This window comes from Miniopterus natalensis, chromosome 12, assembly GCF_054644295.1.
Source record: "Miniopterus natalensis isolate mMinNat1 chromosome 12, mMinNat1.hap1, whole genome shotgun sequence".
Taxonomy (NCBI): domain Eukaryota; kingdom Metazoa; phylum Chordata; class Mammalia; order Chiroptera; family Miniopteridae; genus Miniopterus; species Miniopterus natalensis.
Window position 1 is genome coordinate 74,007,565 of NC_142092.1, and position 20,190 is coordinate 74,027,754.

Below are 20,190 nucleotides of genomic sequence, written 5' to 3' on the forward strand. Positions count from 1 at the left end.
TGGGGCCAGCCCCTCCCCCTCAGGCCTGGTCTCCCCAGGGGGCCTGCTGGCTCCAGCACCCTGTCTACTGCCCACCAATCCCCGTGTGCCTGAGGGACTTTGCCCCAGGGAAGAGGAGGTTTCTGAGTGTCCTCTCAGCAAATTCCCTGATCCCTCCCGCTCCTGCCACCCACCACCCACGGCGGCCCGGCTGTCCCTCCCAGGGGCTGCTGAGTGACGGCTCCTTCCCCCGTGGGGGTGGTGAGAATATTGCGGCCTAACTTGCGGGGGTGTCTGTGCCCGTAACCTCCAGCACCTGCCGTGGCCACTGGGAGGCGGAAGGAAGCTGAGGGCCAGAGAAGGGCCCAGTGTGGCCTTGGCCCCCCTGAGCTGTGAGACCTCGGACAGGTCCCCACCCTCTCTGGGCCTAGAGCTGACCCTCTCCGTGGACACTTGTCGCAGCATTGACTTTATGCCCGCGGGGGACCCTCCCAGAGCAGCACCCGACACGTGGCGGAAGCTCAGCGAGCTTTGTTGAGCGAAGGGAGTCCACGGGGCTGCCTTGCAGGCCAGGGAAGCAGGAGCGGCCCTCCCTCCACTCCCGCTCAGACCTCTGGGACGTTCACAGGGGAGGAGAGACCCGCTCCGGCAGGACCAGGAAGGGCCTTGGCTGGGCCCCGGCATCCCCCACAAGAGCCACTCTCTGAGCTGAGTCTGGGTGTGGGCTGGGCCAGGGGACTCCAATAACACTGCCCCCCCCCAGGTCTGCACACAGGCAAGCTCAGGGTCTGGGCATCCTGGCCAGATTTGGCAGGCAGTCACTGGTCCCCTACAGAGTCTCACAGCACTGTGGCCACAGCCCTTGACCTTAGGCTGTGGCCTGGGGGTGTCCATAGGGTGCGGCACCCGGGACACTCTGTCCCCAGGCCGTTCTGGGCAACCTGTGCCTCCGTCAGGGGTTCAGCGGCCCGCATGCCGCGAGCGGCCACTGCCCTGCCCAAGGAGCTGCAGCAGCCGGAGCTCAGACCTCGGGGCTGCCTGGGGGGTCCCAGCAGAGGTGGCTGCAGCCCCAGCAGCAGCAGGTGGGCTGAGGGAAGTGAGGCTGGGCGCCCAGGGTGGGGCAGAGCACAGCCGGCTGCTGGGTGACGGCAGTGCTGCTTTTGAGGGGCACGGGGCGCCGGGGCTCCAGGCGGGACGGCTCCCTCTCGGCCTTGATGGCCAGGAAGGCGGCCAGGTCGAGGTCCAGCATGGCGACCCCTCCCCGGGGCGTGGGTGTGCTCTGGCGGCACTGCGGGCAGGGGATCCAGCGTTGCTCGTGGGCCGGCATGTCCAGCCGCCGCACGCATGCCTGGCAGAAGGTGTGGCCGCAGTAGAGGCGTCGGGGCAAGTGCCCGGTGAGGTCGTAGGCTGAGTAGCAGACGATGCAGTCACCTCGCCGGATTCCAGCCGCTGTCCCCTCCTCGGGGGCCTGGAGGCCCTCTGGCTGCAGCATCCTAGGGGAGGGGCGCAGAGAGCTGCAGCCAGCCCCGCCCGCCTCTGCCGCTGTCCTGCATGGCCAGGGCCCTGGCACCGGGAGCCCACCCTAGAGGACAGGAGCCCAGGCCTCTCTTACCTGCATTCGCTCTGCTGGGTGGCTATGCCCAGCCAGAGAGTGGCCGGAGGTGGGGGGACCCAGGGCACCCTGCGGCTCCCTCCCTGGGGCTCACGTTACTGGCCGAGCCCGAGTCAGCAGGGAGGCAGGTGGTGGCTGCAGGCGGGCGGGCTCCCCTTTCAGCCACAAAGCGCTTGCAACTGGATCCACCAGCGCCCCCCCACTCCACCCCGCCCCCACCCCCTTCATGCCCAGACCCAGCTCCACCAACCCCCAACCCAGGCCTGGCTTTGCTGCTCCTCCAGGCTCATCTTCCCGCCTCCTCGACCCCCCCACTTTCATACTCTCTCCGGTCCCCCTCTCTCACACTCCCTCTCCCATGCTAGAAAAGCTTTCTGGTCTTAACCTGGGTAATGCCTCTTCTTCATCTCAGTTGAAGTATTGCCTCCTCCAGGAAGCCTGCCAGGACCCCCACTGGCTGAGTCCTGAGGACCTGATTCTCCCCAGCTCAATCAGTGTGAGGGTGCATGTTCATCTGCCCCAGCGCCTTCATCCCCGCCTTTATCATGGGGTGGTGGCCGGTCCTGAAAGGCCCAAGGAGGCGCTTAAGCATAGGTGTGGAGGTCCCCATGTATACACATGGACCACCCAGGCGCTCTCTGAGGCACAGGACACTCCCATCAGAGCCACCTCCTCCCAGGGTCAGCCCAGTGACTGGGGAATGGGCACAGCAGAAGGAGTGTGTAGAGAAGGGTCGGGACAGGGCCAGGATCTCAGGACCCTCTCCAGCTGGCTGGGAGGAAGCCAAAGGCCAGAGGGGCCCCTCCTTACTCCCACCCCCTGGCATTCTGCAGCCTCCTAGACTGATCGGGCAGGTTTCTGTGGCTGGCCTGGGTGGGGTCATCCTCTGGTGGGGGCTAGCCCTGGGGCAGGGGCCAGGAGTCTGGCACACTGAGTTCCTGCACAGTCAGGCCAATGACATGTCTGTCCGCACCCAGAGACCAGTCCTGCCATGCGGCCAGTCACCATGGGTCAGGGGAGGGCAGGCACCAGGACCCGTCTGTCCTGCGAGGCCAGCTCGACTTCCTCCCTCAGCTCGCTCTGCCCAGCCCGGAAATATCAGGGTGCCCAGCGCTGGCCTCCACTGACTCCTCGCCTCGGCATCCCGGCCTCACCCCAGCGGTGAGGCAACGCCATGCTTAGCAGCTGAGCTTTCTGCACGTCCCCCCGACAGGTGTGCTGCGCTGCACGCAGATGGGAGACAGGTGCTCCCAGGGGCCTCCCCAGCCCAGGACCTTTGTGGCCCACCTCCGGGAGGCCCGGGCCCTGGGAGCCGGGCAGGGCCGGGCGGCATGGCCTGGCACTACACAGCCGATGTTCAGGAATTGGATGTTTCATGGGAAGGCAGAAGAATGTCCCTGCTGAGGTAGGGTGATGACTCACACTTGTGAGCAAGGCTCAGTCCTGGCCGCCTGGGCTCCCACTCCCAGAAACCTGCCAGCACCAGTCCCACCCACCACCTTCCTTCCAACCGATCCTCCTCCTGGAGGCCTTTCTTGGGGCTCCACTCCCCAGGTTCCCCGCACAGCATCCTGATGGCAGACACACAGACTGTCGTGTCTCCTAGCTCCATCCAGGCCTGGCCAGGGCAGGGGACACACTCCTGCCCCTCCTGTCCAGCCTCAGGACAGGCCTGAGACCTGCAGTGCAGGTTAGAGAATCATGACGCAGTGGCTTCCCTGCCCCCAAATGTCCCAGAGAGGCCAGCATCCTGTGGTGGCATCCAGCCCGGGTCCCCTCCCGAAAGGAGTCACCTGAAGAAAGCTCACTCTGCTTTATTACCCAGGCTCTGGGCCTTGAGGGAAGTGGTCCCAGGTGTTCCCGGGCTGCCACCATGGCCAGTGCCCAGGGCTCCTTTTCGAGGGGCCTGAGCTGAGCTGCTGGCGTTCATGGCACACAGGTGTTCCTGTCTAGGGTGGGAGGTGGCTGACACCCATGGCAATGGCCCAGTGGCCACCCCAAATGTCCAGCACTGCCGTGGCTGCCTGAGCAGAGTCCTGGGGCCTGCTATGCAGGGGGCTCCTGGGCAGGCCCACAGCCCAGTCGGGGCCCAGCTAGGAGACAACGCAGCAGCAGCTGTGGCACCGGCAGAAGCGCGGGCAATGGCAGCAGGAGCAGCAGGGGCAGCAGCAGCAGTGGTGGGCGATGTCATCACCACGCCCGATGGGTGGCAGGCCAGTGTAGGTCAGTCCTGCTGGGCGCTGCCCACTGCAGTAGGGGTTGCCAGGCTGCTGCCAGGCCTGCTGGCCCTGAACAGGGACGGCCCCCTTGGCCCCCTTGGCGCCCTTGGCACCCTTGGGCCCCGGGGCCTCCTCCATGGGTTGCAGGAGGCGGGTGGGCTCCAGGGTGCAGGAACCCACAGGCAGAGGCTGCAGCTCTGAGGAGGAGGGAGCCAACTCCAGCTGCTGCTCCAGGTCAGGCCGCAGGCGAGCCCGGGGAATGCTGACGTGGACATACGGGTTCTTGACGACCATCTCGTGAGGGTCCATGGCCGGCCTGGCAGGGGTGGGCAGAGGAGACCATTAGCTCAGTGGAAGGAAGTGGTTGTGGCCCAAGACAGTGCCCACCCCAGGAAATCAGTTTTGGAGGTGACAGAGTGCCAGGCCTGGGGGGGCCCAAGCATGAGGGCCAGTCTCCCAGCTGCCCCCCAGGTGTCCTGCCCTTCCCTGAGGGGCAGTGCCCTGGACGGGGCTGGGAGTGGGTGGGGGAGTCTGGAGACACAGCTAAGCTGGTCCTACGGGGGATCCCCAGTGCAGGGAAGGCCCAGGACCCACCTGAAGTGGCAGTGGCAGTGGCAGTCTGTCGTCTTCTCCTCTAGACCAGGTCCCAGCGCCTGTGAGCTGAGCGACTGGCAGCTGCCTTTTCCCTTATGGGGAGGGGCGGGGCCCTGGGCGGGACTCAAAAATGGGGTTCCCAAGATCCCCAGAGGCTCCAGCTCCTCCAGCACAGCGGCCACCCACCCTTCCTTCTCAGGTGGGTGGTGGCCATGGCCTGGGCGACTCAGCCCCAACACATTCCAGGCATGTCCTGGGCTCAGGAAGGAGGGCAGGAGGGGAGCCTGGGGTCAGGTGTTCAGACCCCTGCCTGCAGGTGCCGGGGGCTGCAGCACCCCTGACTCCTCAGGGCTCCTGTCTGCAGGTGGCCGGGGGCTGCAGCACCCGACTCCTCAGACCCCAGCCTGCAGGTGGCCAGGGGGGCTGCAGCTCCCGACTCCTCAGGGCTCCTGTCTGCAGGTGGCCGGGGGCTGCAGCACCCCTGACCCCTCTGACCCCAGCCTGCAGGTGGCCAGGGGGCTGCATCACCCCTGACCCCTCTGACCCCAGCCTGCAGGTGTCGGGGGCTGCAGCACCCCTGACCCCTCTGACCCCAGCCTGCAGGTGTCGGGGGCTGCAGCACCCCTGACCCCTCTGACCCCAGCCTGCAGGTGTCGGGGGCTGCAGCACCCCTGACCCCTCTGACCCCAGCCTGCAGGTGCTGGGGGGCTGCATCACCCCTGACCCCTCTGACCCCAGCCTGCAGGTGCCGGGGGCTGCTGCACCCCTGACTCCGAGCCCCTGCCTTCGGCCACGCTGGCCGGGCTCCTTGAACCGGTAAGAAGTGGGCTGCACGCTGCTGCTGCTGGAGCTCGGCCCAGGACAGGCGGCATGCGCCTCACGCGCAGTGGCCCTTGCGCCCGCGCGGGGCGGTCTCCTCTGCTTGCGGGGCTCCCGGCGTCTCCCCGCCCTCGGCCCTCGAACCCTCGCCCACGTTCCCCCGCGTGGCGACGGGTGTAAACATGCGCTAGTGCACGCGGGACCCGCGGCGCCCGCGGGCCGCCTGGCGCTGTAGGGCCCGGGACCCGCACCCCCAGTCCTCGGCGCCTGGGGCAACCCCCAGGAAGGGCGGGAGCAGGCCAGACGTGGCCCAGAGGCCGGGGTGACCCGGGCGGCACGCGTGGCGCCGGTCGGACCGGTCGGGACGCGAGTTCTACCCACTCGGCATCCGGTTCGGTGGGGACCTGGCCCGCGGCCTCGAACTTCGAAGGCCGACGGCGGCGCCGTGCCCAGGCGCCGGAAGCCACGCCCACCGCGCCCGCAGGCCCCGCCCCTCGCGCATGCGCGAAACGGCCCGGGCGGCCGGTGGGAACCTTCTTCCCCAGAAGCCCCCGCGCGCGAGGGTTTCCTGCAAGTCCCGGCTCCGGGTCTGCTGGCCTCGGACCGTCCGGAGCCCGGCGCGGGCCTCCCGGGCTCTGACCCGGGGAGCTCGGGAGGCGCGGGCTCCGGCGGGCTCGAGGCGGGGGCTTGCACGGAGCGGGGCGCGGGGCTGGGGGCGGGGCCCGGGGGCTGGCGCCTCCACGCGTGCACGCCCACGGGCGAGCAGGGCAGGTGTGTGGAGCCCGCGGCTGGCGCGGGGCTCCCCTCGTCCACCTCGCTCGCCCCGCCGTCGTGCTGGAGCCCAGCAGGCCCTCGGCGCCCCTCCCCTGGCACCTGCGCCCCGCCCGCACCTGCTCCCGGGCCGCGCGCGGACGCTGACACCCAGGGCGGCAAACAGGGCCCGCGGGCCAGGACTCTCCGCCAGCCGTTTGCCCCGTGGGCTCCCTCTGCAGGCGCCCCGGCTCCCTGGGCTGCGCGTCCTGAAGCACCTGGGCTCCGCGGGCGCGGCCGGGCCCCTGCAGAGGGGGCCTGTGGCCCGGAGGGGGGCTGTCCAGGGTCAGAAGCGGGGCCACAGGGCTGACGCCGACTCTCACCTGCCGACGGGGCCCTCGAGGCCCCCGCAGCCCTGGTTCCCTGCCCTGTAGCTGCCACCATGTCCTGTGTCCTCCCTGTCACCTGGGAGGGCCCCCCACAGGCAGATGAGTAACAGGGGAGCCTGGCCTGTGGAGGAAGCAGAAAGGAATGGGGCTCCTCTGCTGGGTGGGGTCCGGTTTGCCCGCAACTGTGTCACAGCTGGGCACGTGCTGACCTGACGGGATGCCCGAAAGGGCCACCCCACCCCGGGTAGGTGTGTGTCCTCCGTGGGCTGCTCCACAGCTGCCTGACCTTTCAAATACCCCTCACCCCACGCATCTGCCCAACCGTCCTGGGGGACTTCTCCCAACGACTGTCCCCCCTCCGTCCCCTCTGACATCCGCTTGCCCGCCCTGCTCACCCTCTCGTGGTCACTCCGCCCTCCGGGGCTGCCGGCGCCGGGCAGAGCCCGGGTGCACCTGCAGCTGGGAAACCCGGAGGCACTCCCGGGGCGGGGGGGCAGCAGGGACCCTGACTCGGGGGCAGGGCTGGGCCCTGGGAACAGCTCTCCGGGGCTCCTGGCGCCCCTCCTCTCCCTCCGGCTCTAGGAGGCTTCGGGCTGCGAAAAGGTTTCCCTCCAGACGCGGGGGGCGGGAGAGGCTCGACCGGGACTCGGGGTCAGCCAGCGGGGGGGGGGGGGGGGAGGGGCGATGCGGGAGTCCTCACCCGCACGCGGTCCGCGGGCGACCGGCGACCCCGGGAGCGGGCGCCAGGCCCCGTGCGGATCGAGGGGCGGCCGAGAGGCTGGCCCCGCCCCGCGGACCCCGCGCGGGTCCCCAGACGGGGGGTGGCGCTGCGGGCGCGGGCGGGCGCCGCGCGCACTGCGGTCCCCGCGCCTCCGCCGCAGAGCGCGCCACGCTTCGCACGCACCTGCCGCCGCCGCCGCGCCGAGCCCGCGCCCCGCGCCCCGCGCCCCCGGGAGCCGCCGCGGCCGCGCCAGCGCCCCAGGTCGCCGCCGGAGCCGCCGGAGCCCCGGGCCGAGGCGCGGGCGCCGCACCGGGCCTGCCTTTGAGACAACCTCTGCGGCGGCGCGCGGCCGGGGCGCGGGGCCGGGCAGGTGAGCGCGGGCGCGGGGGGCGCTCGGGGTCGCGGCCGCGGCTCCTCCCCCCCCGCGGGGGTCGCGCGTCGGGGGCGGGCCTGGGGAGGGGGCCGGGTTCCGCGTCCGGGAGGTCAGGGTCAGAGGTCGGGCGCCCCGTCTTTGTGCCGGGCGAGGGCGGGGGCGCGGGGGCCCGGGCGCTGCCCTGACGCCGACTCTCACCTGCAGCTCGGGCCTGGCCAGGCCCCTTCCCTGCTCCCGCCGCCGCCGAGCCCGCGGCCCGGGGGCGCCCGCCGTCCCCGGGCCCCCTGCCCTGGAGCCATGGGGCCCACCTAGCCCCTGCGCGCCCGGATGCCCCAGCCCGCGGACCGCTGACCTCGGCTGCAGGGAGAGCGCCCCCCCGGCCCCCGCCCCCGCCGCCAGAGCCCCTGGGTGAGCCCCTGGGCCAGGCCTCCAGCCCAGGGCAGCGTCCCACAGCCCTCTGCCCCTGCCTCCCGCCCCCGCCCCCGCCCCGTCCCCCTCCTGGGACTGGCCCCGAGAAGCCACTGTGGCCGCCGGGAGGGGCCCTGCCCCCCCAGCTCTCGCCGGTCGCCCTCAGGAGCCCTCGGGGAGGCCGGGGTCCTCGCCAGGCCTGGCGGGACCAGGATGCTGGCCCTGTACCTGCCCCCCGGCCCCACCCAGCGCCCCCTCCCGCCGTAGCGCCCAGGCCTACTGGAGACAGCCGGATGCCGGCTGACCCCGGGCCCGAGGCGGGCAGCGGCTGGCCGGGCCTCCTCATGTCCTGCCTGAAGGGCCCCCATGTCATCCTCAAGATGGAGGCCATGAAGATCGTCCACCCCGAGAAGTTCCCCGAGCTGCAGGCGGCCGCCCCCTGCTTTCCACCTGCACCCCGGCCCGCCCCAGCTCTGGCACCCAAGCGGGCCTGGCCCTCAGACACGGAGATCATCGTCAACCAGGCATGCGGCGGGGACATGCCTGCCTTGGAAGGGGCGGCCCGCACCCCACCCCTGCCGCGGCGGCCCCGCAAGGGCAGCGCTGAGCTGGGCTTCCCCCGCGTGGCGCCCGTGGACGAGGTCATCGTGAACCAGTATGTGATGCGGCCTGGCCCCGCAGCCTCCGGGCCCCCCGCAGTGCCGTCACCCGCTGCAGGGGAGCCCCTGGAGTGCCCCACCTGCGGGCACACCTACAACGTCACCCAGCGGCGGCCCCGCGTGCTGTCCTGCCTGCACTCTGTGTGTGAGCAGTGCCTGCAGATCCTCTATGAGTCCTGCCCCAAGTACAAGTTCATCTCCTGCCCCACCTGCCGCCGTGAGACTGTGCTCTTCACCGACTACGGCCTGGCCGCGCTGGCCGTCAACACCTCCATCTTAAGCCGCCTGCCCCCCGAGGCGCTGACCGCCCCGTCCGGCGGTCAGTGGGGGGGTGAGCCCGAGGGCAGCTGCTACCAGACCTTCCGGCAGTACTGTGGGGCCGCGTGCACCTGCCACGTGCGGAACCCGCTGTCAGCCTGCTCCATCATGTAGCGCCCACCCGCCGCCCGCCGGTCCTCGCGCTGCTGCTTCAGGGATCCGGCCTTGCCCTGTCCCCCTCCGACCCCTCACCCATCACAGCTTCTGGCCCCCACCTGTGTGGCATTGTCGCTGCAACCAACTTTGCCATTAAAACTCTGCCAAAGTTTGCATCTTGTCCCTGGACTGAAGCCTGCTGCTGTGGCCTAGGCACTGGGCCAGGGTGGGCACCAAGGACTGCAGTCCAGACAGGGCTGCCAGAGGGAGGCCCAGTGCCGTTTGGTGTCAGCCTGCTCTGCTTGCTGGCTGAACTGGGCTGGGCGTGCCACTCAGGATGGCGGGCCTGGCTGTGTGCGCACGCGGGTGCAGAGCCAGCTGCCTGCGTGTGCCGCGCAGGGATGTGTGGGCAGGTGTGCAGAATGGGCCCAGCTGGGCAAAGAGGACGCTTCGTGGGCTCTGGCCACTGGACACGGGGGCGGCTGTGTAGAGACAGCTCGGACCCTCTGAGGTGGTGTGGGAAGGGCCTTTGGGCCCGTCTGAGCTGGGGTTGGGACGTGGTTGGCCAAGATCGTGGCAGGGTACCAGGACCTGGGACAAGGACACTTGGGGTGTGTGGAACAGAGCCGCCTGGACCGTGACAGAGGGTAAATGTAGTAGCAGTGGTTAGAGTCGCGCTACTGTTTATTGAGAACTATTTCCTGGACCGGGCTCAGTGCTGGCACGTCAACAAGCCCATGAGGTGGTGCTGTGACTGTCTGTCCTTCCGATAGAGGCCCCAGACTCAAAGACAGGAGGCTGCAGGCGGTCAGGGGCTTCAGCTCAGCACTCCAGCTCCAAGGCCCAGCTGGATCTTTGTCCCTGGTAGCTTAGGGGCATGTGCCGGGCCCCCAGCTGCTCCTGACGCCCCCTTGGGTCCCGGCCTGGCTGGTGAGGAGGCCCTTTGTGGGCTGAGTTTGCAGAGCCAAGGCCTCTCCCCTTGGCTGCCCTGACCTTCAGGGAACACACACTGGCCCTTATCTGGGACACAGGCAGGAGAGGGTGGGGGAGGCCACAGCCCCTGCCCAGGGCCCTACCTCCTCCAAGGAATCGAGGCACTTCCAGGCCTCTGTCCATGTCTGTGTCCACTGGAGTGCTGGAGTGCAGTGGGGAAGAGAGCCAGTGTCAGTGTGGTGGTGCCTGTCCGTCGAGGGGTGCTTGGGGCCCTGCTCACAAGCCTCTTCTAGCGCTGTCCTTGAGCACCACTGGCCACTGTCCAGGCAGCAGGGAGGTATGGAGTCTCTGGCTAGGTCAGGGGCTGAACACAGGCTCCCAGGTGACCCTGGGCCCAGTCTTAGGTCTTGATTGAAAGCCAATGCCTAGTCAACCTTGAATCTGTCAGCCTGGTCATCAGGTCTCAGCGCAAGGTGCTCCTCAGGGCAAGGCCCCATGGCACCAAGCCCCCAGGATGTGGCCAGTCTGAGTCTCCAGGCCCTGCTCAGTGGCCTGAGCGGTCCAGCAGCATGAAGAGCAGCCCCAGCAGCATGAGTGGTGTGAAGATGAGCAACAGCCCCAGCAGCTCAAGGGCCAGCAGGCCCAGCAGCACCAGGCGGCGGGCACAGGGTCCCCGCTCCCGCAGTGCCCAGAGCTGGGCACCCAGGCAAGGTGGGCAGGGCAGGAAGGGCAGGCAGCCTTGGCTGCCCACAGGCCCTGCCAGGAAACGCGGCTGGTAGCGGTGCTCCAGGGAGGCCCAGGGCCCAGGGCCTCTTTGGGGTGGTGCAGGGGGTGCAGGGCTTGGGGGGCGCGGGGGCCCATCGGCCTGCAGCAGCTCCTCCTGCAGCTGGCAGATCTCCCACTCAAGCATGGGCGTCTTCTGGCGACACAGCGGGCAGCGCACACGGCCCAGGTCGGCGCTGGGGGCCGTGCCCAGCAGCTGGTGCAGGCAGCCTGAACACAGGCCATGGCCACAGTTCAGCAGGACCAGGCGGCGCTCCCCAGTCCCGTAGGGCTCTGTGCAGATGGGGCACTCCTCCTCCTCCTCCCCTGTGAGCTCGGCCCAGGGGTGCGCTGTAGCTGTGGCCCCCAGCAGGGGCTCGCTGTCTGGAGCCCTGGCACCCCCAGGGTTCTCAAGGGCCTGGCTGTCCAACCTTTCATCTGCCTGTACTTGGTACAGTGGGTCCAAGTGCTCAGGGCCCAGGGAGGCTGAAGGTGGACTGGGGAGCCCCGAGCTGAGGTCAGCAGGGCCATGAGTAGGTGGCCCGGGGCAGGAGTCAGGAAGGGTGGAAAGGGTCCCCAGGGTGGCAGTGGGGTGGTGGGGGCTGTGAAGGTCACTGTGGCCCTCTGGGGCTGGGGCAGGGGCTGGCACTGACCTTGCAGCAGCCACCGCCTCCTCCAGGCTCCTTGCCCCTGTGGAAAGTAAACTTCGCTGGGGCCCCAGCGCCCGTGTCAGCTCCGGCCACTCCTGGGCCCACACGTGCCGCCCCACTGGGTCCACCCGAGCCCAGCCACAGCCACCGCCAACCCGTGTCAGCAACCGACCTAGATGGATGGGCTCCGGGCCACGGCAGTGTGGGTCGGCTGGCCGGCCTGCCCAACTGCTCCGACAGGAATTCCCTTCTCGGAAGGCCCATCCCAGGGCCGTGACAGCGCCTGCCCCTCCCACCTCCCTCCCCCTCCGTGCTCTTGGACCACGCCCCCTTCCCCCTGGGCCTTAGGCTGCTGCTCCCAGGGCTGGAGGAATGGTCCCACCAGCCTGGCTGGGCACTCTCTACACCCTTCCTTTCCGGGTCCTCTAGGTTGCCCCCTGCCCTGTCAGAGCCAGGGGGATGCCTATACAAAGTGGGCAAACAGCTGGCACCCCCCACGTGAGAGACACCAAAATGTTACAGCCAAGGTGGCTGAGCAAGGGCCCACGTCCCCACCATGGGCAGGCTGTGCCCATCCCCAGGCGCTGTGGCCCCACCCCACCTGAGGCACCAGAACAGCACGAGGAAGACGTCGGGAAGCAGCCACCTAAGCCCGTGATTTATTGCTGAGGCTTCTGGAACCAGGTGAGGGTGGCATGTGCTGGCCGGGGCCTCACTGCCTTTGACCCTGAGTCCCATGGAGCCCTGGGGGCCCTTGGTGGCTGGTGTGGCACATGGCAGAGAATGACTGGGAGCCCACTGTCACCAGGACAGAGGAGGGGGACCCTGACCTTCCCAGGGACCCTGAACCCCGATTCCTATGCTGTCTGGAAGTTGGTGATTGGGGAGGCTCCCTGATGTCCCTCAGGCTATGGTGCCTTCTTGGTCCACTGTGGGCAGGACCTAAGTTGGGGCCAGTGGGGAAAGGCCAGCTGGAGCCAGGGACCAGGGCTGAGTGTGGACCCTGGGGGGATGGCGTGTGGCTCTACGTAGGAGCCGGCCATTTTCCCGCCTGGGGTCAGACAGGGCAGCGGTCCGAGTGGTGGCGGTGGCAGGCAGCTCCTCAGGCCCATGTCTCCATTTGGAAGCGCAGGGCGCGCTGCAGCTGGGCCAGGTAGGCAGCAGCCTCAGGGCCAGAGAGCCCGCCCTCCTCCTGGAAGATGGACGTCAGGGCTTCCGACACGTCTGCTGGCATGTACTTGGCATTGCTGGGGGGACAGGGCAGACAGGGCTCAGTGCGGTCTGGACCCCAGTGGGCTGGTGTCTGCCCCCCGCCCCTCAAGCTCAGGCTCACCCTGCCAGGTAGAAGCAGGCGCCTCGGTGGTCCAGCAGCTCCCACACCAGTGGCCCGAGCTCCCGGAGCCGGTGCTGCACATATACCTTTTTCTCCTACAGGACAGGACAAGGCAGGGCAGGTGAGTCTGCACCCGCTGTCCCTCCCCAACCCCCCCCCCACATACACCCACCTGCTCCCGGGAGAAGGCTGTGACCAGGGTCAGGCAGCCCCTCTTCTCCAGCTCCGTCCACTCAGCCTCCCAGTAGAAGTCCTGGTCCCGCCGGCGGCAGCCAAAGAACAAAAAGTTCCCTGGGGAGGCACAGGGGCCTTGAACCTGGACTTGCCCGCAGGCTCAGCCCGCCTGCCCAGCCCCCATCCTGCCCCCCACCCTATGCACTCACCCCTCTGACCCTGGGACACTCGCTCCTGGACGGCTGCTCGGAAGGGGGCCACACCAGTGCCGGGCCCCACCATTATCACAGGCGTGTCTGGTGTCTGTGGGAAGGTCAGGCCCCCAGGCCTCACCCACAGGGGCACTTGGACAGGGCCTATTGCAAGAGTGAAGTGGTGTGAAGAGCCTTGGAGGACCAGGGCCCTAGCTCAGGCCCACCCCACCCTCCAGGGAGCAGGGTTCACCTTGCCCAGGGTCCAGAGACGCCAGCCAGGAAGAGCAGAGGCCCTGGCGGGGCTCCTTGAGGCGGGTCTGATATTGCACCACAGCCACGAGAATCTGCAGCTTTGCAGGGTGAGCCTGGGGACAGGATGGGGGGTGGGGGACAGGATGGGGGGTGGGTGCCTGCCCGCCATGAGAACCTGCAGCCTTGTGGGGTGAGCCTGGAGGATGGGAATGTGGGTGCCTGCCCACAAGGCTACCTGGTGTGCACCCCACTCCCAGGGACCCTCACCAGCAGAGAGGAGGCGATGGAGAAAGCACGCGGCCGGATTGGGGGGATGAGGTCCAACAGGTAGTCCGGGGGGATGGCTGCCGCAGTGTGTGGGAAGTCACACAGCACCTGCACAGACACGGCCTCAGGAGGGCGGCAGCCAGCAAGGCCACACATGGCTCTGCCAGGGCTGCCCGGGGCCTGCCAGGTCCCCACCTCCTGCCGGTCCGCACCTCCAGGGTGGTCCTGCGGGGCCGGCTGCAGTACTCGTGTAGTGCCTCCTGGCCTTCCGCAGAGCTGAACTCCAGCAGCTTCTCCCGCTCCAGCTCGTGGGGGGACAGGCAGGCCAGGAGCTCGAAGAAGGAGCGTCGGGGAACGCTGGCGATGTCCAGGTACTGGGACACGAGGTGCCGCACAGAGCAGGGCTGGGGCAGCCGCTCGGGGCAGGGGACATCTGAGGCCGGGCGCAGAAGATGGTGGGGAGCCAGGGACTCAAGGGAGGGTGGGAGTAAGGGTGGCAGCCCGGCCCGCAACTCACTTGGTTCTCGAGGATGCAGTGTGAAGGACTGGTCGGGGTCCAGGCCCAGCACCTGGCAGAAATGCTGGACGTGTCTGGCCGCGTTCTCAGGCCGGATCAACACCACATCACCGGCCGCAAAGCTGGGTGGGAAAGCCATGGTGGGGACTCGGGGCAGGGGGACGGAAGCCAGTGTCCAGGGAGGGCTGGGGCCCTTGGACAAGGTGTTCCCCTGCAGCCCGGCCTGTGCTCCGCCTGCTGAGTACCCGCCTCTGGCTTGGGGAGAGGACCTCTGCACTCGGGCCGTGGCCCCATTGCCATGACGGCACCCTCCATGGTCCCCAGGACGGACTCCTCCTCACCTGATGCCAGAGTCGGTGATGTCGAACTCAATAAGACGGACGTCCTGGAAGTGCGAGGGGCCGGTGACCCTCTGGTTGGTGACCATACGTGCCAGGAAGGGCTGCAGCTCCGAAGGGGAACTCGGAGGCTCTGTCCTGGCCACGTGCTGTTCCACAGAGCACTTCCTGGGGGCCTCCTGAAGGAACCGCAGGGCAAACTTGGAAGGCAAACTGTGGAGAGGACATGCACACGTCAGACCAGCGGCAGTGAGGCCTGGAGGCTAGGCCGCTCCTCTGCACCCGTAGGCCCACACTCACGGGACTCCAGGGGGGATCACACCGAGGTCGAGGGGCACGGGGTACAGTCCCAGAACCTTCTCCCACAGGTCTCGCAGCCAGGGGTCGATGGCGGCATCAGGCCTGGAGAGGGGTCACAGGCGCTGGTATGAAGGGAACCTGCCCATGGCTGGGCCCATGGGAGGCGCCCCCTTCCACACTCACCCCAGCTCATGCTGGTCGTCACCCAGGCACACAGGCAGGAGGGCGGTGCCCCCAAGCTGCAGCAGCCTGCGGTGTAGCTTCTTGGCCACAAAATTGAACCTGTGCAGAGAGTGAGGCTGCTGGGGCCACTGGGCAGGAGATGAGGGGAGCGGCCCAGCTGGCCACACAGGGCAGAGGGCAGAGCTGTGTGAGACCCTGGATCCCGGGCCCCTGGAGCGCAGGGGGCATCCCACATCTCCCCGCGGTCGTTGCCCACTCCCTGGAGGAGCCCTCTGGGGGGACACTGTCAGCACCAGGGACTCCCACTGCCCCCGGGTGTGTGTGCTGCCATTACACACAGAACAAATCCCACAGACGAGGGCCACGCGGTCACCACTTTCTTCCCTTTTCTCCAGGGTGGGCGTGCGCCTCCTCCCAGTGTGTCTGGCTTTGGAGGCATGGGGACCCCAGGACCCCCTCAGCCCGGGCTGAGAGTCAGGTTCCGAGGTCCGGTGACTCGATGCCACGCAGCCGGCACATACCTGGGAGATGATCCACAGCAACCTTGCCCTTTGCTTAGGACACAGACACGTCATGAAGACGTTGAGGGGAAAATCGAGATGGTGACATTGCCCGGCCAGGCAAGTGGGGGCCTTGGGGTGGCTCCTTGGGCCTGGAGCTCTTGTGTACCCACTGCCCATTCCCACTGCGCTGTTTCACGAAATGTGTTTTGATAAAAGTGAGGCAAGAGCCAGGTGGGTCTCTGCTGTCCTGAGCCACCTGTGAACACCTGACGCTGGCTGGTATCTGACATTAGCTCCCACCCTGGAAGTCTCCTTAGTGCCCCCAAGCTGGGCCCCATTCTGCACCTGTCCACCCTACAAGCCCCATGAAGGAGCCCACTGGGAGTGTCCATGGGACAAGGGCGCATGGCCAGGGCCGAGGCCCAAAGTCGGGTGGGAGTCCTGGAGGCTGGGTCACCTCTTCCCACCAGGACACCCTGCACGCAGCCCCGAGGACAGCCCTGCTGGCCAGCAGCCTGGCTGCCCCTACTCACTTGGTGTAAGAGGAGTCCCCGAGGCCCAGGACGGCAAAGTCCATCTGGCAGAGTGAGGTGGACGGCAGGTTCTTCCTGAATATAAACCTCCAGAAGCTCTGCCACCAGAAGAAACTGAGTTAGGGGCCCTGCTCTGGCACCCCAAGGTGGGTCCTGGGCCTTGCCAGGGCCCTGCTCTCCTGCCCTAAGCTGTCATTAAGGCTGCTTTTTACTCTATCACAATGGCAAGAGATTGAGGAGAGGCAGAACACTGGAACAGCTGCCCCAGAGCCACTACCATAGAGTGTGAGGCTCCACTCCTGCCGCGGGGAAGAGGGCTCTGCAAGAAGTCTGGGCTTCTCCGCAGGGTACAGCTGGTGAGGATGGAGGCACTGCCAACCGCCCCAACTCTCCCCAGGTGGAAGGCAGCGCCTGCTCCTACTTGGGTCCCCTGCAAGACTTCTATTCACACCAAAAGTCCCACGTCCCTGGGTCCCTCGTGGCGGATTTGGGCCTCTGCAGCCTCAGCTCACCCCACTCAGCAGAACCTTCCCCCCTGGGCCCTGGGCCACTAGCAGGTGGCTGTGTGCTGGCCGAGGACTCACGGGTCTGCACAGGTACCTTTAAGGCACAGCTTCCTGGCACCTTCAGCCTGTGCTGACCTGGGCCCAGCCACATGGACCTCTGCATGTGGTCCAGGCCTCACCTCCCGCCTCCTCCCTTCTGTTTCATGCCTCCCTCAACTGACGCCAGTGGGGTGGTCAGCCCCTGGCCCTGTTGAGGTACAGCTCTGCCTGCTGGCCCTAGCCCAACCTGTGGCCTTCTCAAGGCCTTTCCTGTATAGGCCGCCACTGGGGACCACTCCTGCTCTGCCTCCTGAGACCTTGGTTTCCTGAAGCCCACAGAGAACATACCCCAGGGCACATCCAGTGAAAGACCCAGGGAAGGTGAGGTTCTCGTGACCACAGGTCTGAGCACACCTTTGTTCTCTGCACACTGACTGGTGACTGGCGGGTACTGAGGTTGGTCGCCTTCCCTAAGAACCCAAGGCTTTGCTCCGAGTCAGTCTGGGGGGCAGTCACTGCTCAGGAGCTCGTGCTCCTCTTAGCCCAGCTCTGCCCCACACCGCTGAAGCCCATGAGAGCGTGCGCTGGGTGGGAGGCCTTTGTGTGCCCGGCAGGCCCTTCCTGGGCACGTGGAGGGCCCCCTCACGCTGGAGACCTGTCCTTCAGTTCTGGGACAGCTTGTTACTTTCGGTGATAACTTTCTCCCTACTTGTTCTCATTTTGAGGCTACTGAACGATCTTAGAATTTTAATGTCTTCTTTCCTATTCCCATCTTATTTTTTGTTACACCTTCAGAAGAACTTCTCAACTTTATCTTTTCAGATCATCCTGGTATTATTTCAAAGAGCATGTGTCAGTCTCCCGCGCAGTCCGTGGGGGCCGAGTTTCCCTTTGCAGGTAGCACCTGGCCTGAGCACTCTATGCTTCTCCTGGTCCATCTTTCATGGGGGTCCTGCCCACAGTGTATGCTGGCTCTTGGTGTTCTGCTTGTACTTAAGAACCTGGCAGGAAAGTATGAGTTTGGGCCAGTCTCCCAGTGGGTTTCACAGCTAGGAGATGGGGCAGGGACCTGGCTGCCCAGCCTTCCACTGCAGTCACTTGGTTTCTCAGAGTGCTTGTCCCGTCTGCTGCCTGGGAGTGCACACCTTACCACAGCGCTCTCAGGGGGCTGTGGCAAGGAGGCTGGTGTCTTCTTGTTTAGTACACAGCTGCTCACTGAGCCTGGTTTTCAGTAGGAACCATACCCCCGTTTCCGTGCACCGAGGCCTCCAGTCCCTGCTGTGGTTGGGGAGGGCCTCCATGGGGGGTGCAAAGCCCTGCACTCTGCCCTCTTCACCAGCCCTCATCCCAGCATGCTCGCAACCCCCTTTGTGCTCTTCGCTTCCGATGACGATGATATTGAACCTGCACCTCTGCCCTGACTTCCCAGCCCAGCTGATGAGGTTTTTAACTCCTCCTGCCCGAGCCCTGCATCTCCCACACCCACCCTTCACCTCCTACCTTTGATCCCCTCCAACTTGCCTTCTTTCCTGTCTGAGGAGACCCTGTGCTGGGGTCCAACCCCCACATCATCCCTACTCCGATCCTGCTCTTCAGTCTTCAGCCGTTGCCCCCCACCAGCACCTGAGTCTCTCCCATCTTGTAAATACCTTCTTTTTAACTCCCTTAGCCCATTCACAGAAGCCTTCCTGAGTTCCTGTAGATGTTCCTGAAAGATCCTCTCCACTCCCTCCTTCCTCCCCTCCCTCGTTAATCGCCTATGACCCTGTTATCCAGTTTCTCTCCCCAAGGTCCCCAGTCCCACTGCTGATAAACCCCGAGGATGCATCAGGCCTTATCTGACTTCACTTCCCTGCAGCTGAGTGCTGGAGACCTTCCTCTGGAAACAGTCACCTCCCTACCCTTGACCACGGAGATGGCGCATTCCCTCTTCTTGCTGCTGGGGCCACTTTCCTGCCCCCTCACAGCCTGTCCTGGGGGAGGGAGCAGCTTCCTTTCTCAGGCTTCCTATTTTGGCCTCTCCAACATCTACCTCTATTCAGGATCCTCCCGGGAGCTCCAGACCTACCTCACATCTCCACCTGCACAACTCCCAGGCACCGGGCCCTCGCCAGTCTATTTCTGTGCATGCAGCTACCACCTATCCTGGTAGCTGAGCGTGAATCCCTGTCTTTCTCATCTCTGAAATCCGTTTGATTCTGTGTCCTGCTGAGTCTACTGTAATATCTCTGAAATGTGTTCACTTTTAGTCTCTTACCTGTGCTGTGCACTCACTGATGCTGTTCTCGCTTTCCTACAGCCTGTCCCCCCACAGACAAGTGGTGGTTTTGCTACAATGTGAATGTGACTGTCACCCTGTGAGACCCACAGCCCTTCATTTCCAGCCCATCTGTGGCAGCCTGGCTTCTTGGACTGGGCCTCGCTTCCTGACTCTTCTCCCCTCCTCCCCCAACACGCTCCTTGGCTCGGCCATCCTGAACTGCTTCTCACTCTTCCCAGAGGCTGGGCTGTCTTTCTCCTTTGCACAGGCTGCTCCCTCTCTCCTGGGGCCTGTCTAGCCCTCATGTATCCTTCAGGTCTTAGCTTACAATCTTTTCTTCCAGAAAGCTCTCTGTGAGCCCCTAAGACTGGGACAGACAGCCCTTATTACAGCTCCACAACATGGGGGCGCTCTCCCCAGCAGCATGGACTTCCTGGCATTGCAACTGCTTGTTAAACCTGTCGTTTCTGCTGTGTGGTTAGTTCCGTGAGGGTAGAAATGTGGTCACTGGCTTCATGACTCGATTCCTAACCCTGGATCATGCCTGAAATATAATGTGTGCCCAAAAGATGGTCAGAGAATTGAAGAGTGTTCCCTGAAGGTCAAACTGCTTTGAAGTAGACGTAAGACCCAGACCAGACTCATACACAGCCTTGGAAAAATAAGAAAGGTTAAGACGGTGACCTGTGATGAGTTTATTAGGGAGCCCCAGCTCCACCCAAGAGTATACTCTCAAATCCACGGCCAGGCTGCAGCACTGTCAAAGCGCCAGTATTTCCTTTGCGTTTCAGACCCTCGGGGCAGTGAATACAGGAGGAGGGTCCCGGGCAGGGGTCTGAGCTCCTGAGCACACGCAGCCACCTCAGGGCGGCCTTACCTTCATGTTGTCGGGGGGGTCTCCTTGGCCTGTAGTTGCACAAACAAATATCACCAGGGGCTCATGAATCAGATTCACCTCAACAGAAAGACACACGCGTAAGACCTCAGGCGGCAACGAGCAGGCACCCGGCCCGCAGCCCGGCCCCCGTCCTGCGCTCGGGGTGACAGGGGACAGGGCCCTCCCCTCTCTCAGGCTCCCCCGCGCCCCCCGCCACCAGCTGCTGTCCCCGAGCTCTCCCGCCCCCTGATTCCTCCATGGTGGGAGGGTCCACGCTCAGGCAAAGCGCGGCGCCCCGGGCGCGCTCGGTCTCCCCGCCAGGCCCAGGGAGCCCTCACCACCGGGTAGGAGTCCAGGGCCTGCACCCGGCAGTCGAGACGCCGGCGCCGGGCCTCGCGGCCCAGCCGCTCGGACGCATCCTGGGCCGTGCCGGTCTGGCTGCCGAACAGCACCAGGAGCCGCGCGCTCGGCATGGGCGAGAGCGCGCCCGGGGCCCCGCGCCCGGGAGCCGGACCTGCGAGCGGCCTCTGCGAGTCCGGGCCGCCGGAATCCGCCCCGACTTCCGACTTCCGGCGTCGCCCGGAAGTGACGCCCTCGGGCTGCGTCCGTCGGGGAATGGCGTCCGAGCGAGG

The 20,190-nt window shown here is 66.3% G+C and overlaps 5 protein-coding genes across 7 annotated transcripts; 1 reads left to right on the forward strand and 4 right to left on the reverse strand.

Annotated features, from left to right (window-relative positions):
* Positions 1-747: 747 nt before the first annotated feature.
* RNF224 (ring finger protein 224) lies at positions 748-1,486 on the reverse strand. The gene has a single exon (XM_016211818.2). The coding sequence runs from the start codon at positions 1,469-1,471 to the stop codon at positions 1,001-1,003; it is 471 nt and encodes a 156-aa protein (XP_016067304.1). The 5' UTR covers positions 1,472-1,486; the 3' UTR covers positions 748-1,000.
* Positions 1,487-3,335: 1,849 nt separating this feature from the next.
* CYSRT1 (cysteine rich tail 1) lies at positions 3,336-4,142 on the reverse strand. The gene has a single exon (XM_016211811.2). It carries the CDS (start codon positions 4,117-4,119, stop codon positions 3,685-3,687), a length of 435 nt encoding a protein of 144 aa, XP_016067297.2. The 5' UTR covers positions 4,120-4,142; the 3' UTR covers positions 3,336-3,684.
* Positions 4,143-8,131: 3,989 nt separating this feature from the next.
* Positions 8,132-9,014, forward strand: RNF208 (ring finger protein 208). Its single transcript, XM_016211816.2, has one exon. It carries the CDS (start codon positions 8,158-8,160, stop codon positions 8,953-8,955), a length of 798 nt encoding a protein of 265 aa, XP_016067302.1. The 5' UTR covers positions 8,132-8,157; the 3' UTR covers positions 8,956-9,014.
* A 485-nt stretch (positions 9,015-9,499) lies between these two features.
* Positions 9,500-12,020, reverse strand: LOC107536206 (ring finger protein-like). The gene is made up of 2 exons (XM_087822574.1): positions 11,884-12,020; positions 9,500-11,597 (listed from the first exon to the last, which is right to left on the reverse strand). Exons 1-2 carry the CDS (start codon positions 12,018-12,020, stop codon positions 10,415-10,417), a joined length of 1,320 nt encoding a protein of 439 aa, XP_087678700.1. The 3' UTR covers positions 9,500-10,414.
* Positions 11,716-20,082, reverse strand: NDOR1 (NADPH dependent diflavin oxidoreductase 1). 3 transcript variants are annotated; one of them, XM_087823087.1, is made up of 14 exons: positions 19,897-20,082; positions 19,559-19,636; positions 15,877-15,974; positions 14,841-14,939; positions 14,658-14,759; positions 14,361-14,570; positions 14,020-14,141; positions 13,715-13,935; positions 13,503-13,610; positions 13,234-13,348; positions 12,999-13,145; positions 12,788-12,924; positions 12,616-12,710; positions 11,716-12,529 (listed from the first exon to the last, which is right to left on the reverse strand). In XM_087823087.1, the coding sequence occupies exons 1-14, from the start codon at positions 20,029-20,031 to the stop codon at positions 12,385-12,387; spliced, it is 1,812 nt and encodes a 603-aa protein (XP_087679213.1). In that variant the 5' UTR covers positions 20,032-20,082; the 3' UTR covers positions 11,716-12,384. The 3 variants fall into 3 exon arrangements, with proteins under 3 accessions (XP_087679213.1, XP_087679214.1, XP_087679215.1); XM_087823088.1 differs by having other exon boundaries at positions 12,788-12,906; positions 19,897-20,081; XM_087823089.1 differs by having other exon boundaries at positions 12,788-12,906; positions 19,559-19,587; positions 19,897-20,079.
* Between the last annotated feature and the right edge of the window lie 108 nt (positions 20,083-20,190).

What these genes read in the sequence shown, in the direction of transcription:
- RNF224 (XM_016211818.2), bottom strand. Translation starts at nt 1,471, where the DNA reads ATGCTGCAGCCAGAGGGCCTCCAGGCCCCCGAGGAGGGGACAGCGGCT.
- CYSRT1 (XM_016211811.2), bottom strand. Translation starts at nt 4,119, where the DNA reads ATGGACCCTCACGAGATGGTCGTCAAGAACCCGTATGTCCACGTCAGC.
- RNF208 (XM_016211816.2), top strand. Translation starts at nt 8,158, where the DNA reads ATGCCGGCTGACCCCGGGCCCGAGGCGGGCAGCGGCTGGCCGGGCCTC.
- LOC107536206 (XM_087822574.1), bottom strand. Translation starts at nt 12,020, where the DNA reads ATGGGACTCAGGGTCAAAGGCAGTGAGGCCCCGGCCAGCACATGCCAC. An exon ending in GTGCTGTTCTGGTGCCTCAG is followed by an intron (nt 11,598 to 11,883) that starts GTGGGGTGGGGC and finishes GCGTGGTCCAAG; the next exon opens with AGCACGGAGGGGGAGGGAGG.
- NDOR1 (XM_087823087.1), bottom strand. Translation starts at nt 20,031, where the DNA reads ATGCCGAGCGCGCGGCTCCTGGTGCTGTTCGGCAGCCAGACCGGCACG. An exon ending in ACTGCATCCTCGAGAACCAA is followed by an intron (nt 13,936 to 14,019) that starts GTGAGTTGCGGG and finishes GCCCGGCCTCAG; the next exon opens with ATGTCCCCTGCCCCGAGCGG. An exon ending in GCCTGCTTCTACCTGGCAGG is followed by an intron (nt 12,530 to 12,615) that starts GTGAGCCTGAGC and finishes CTGTCCCCCCAG; the next exon opens with CAATGCCAAGTACATGCCAG.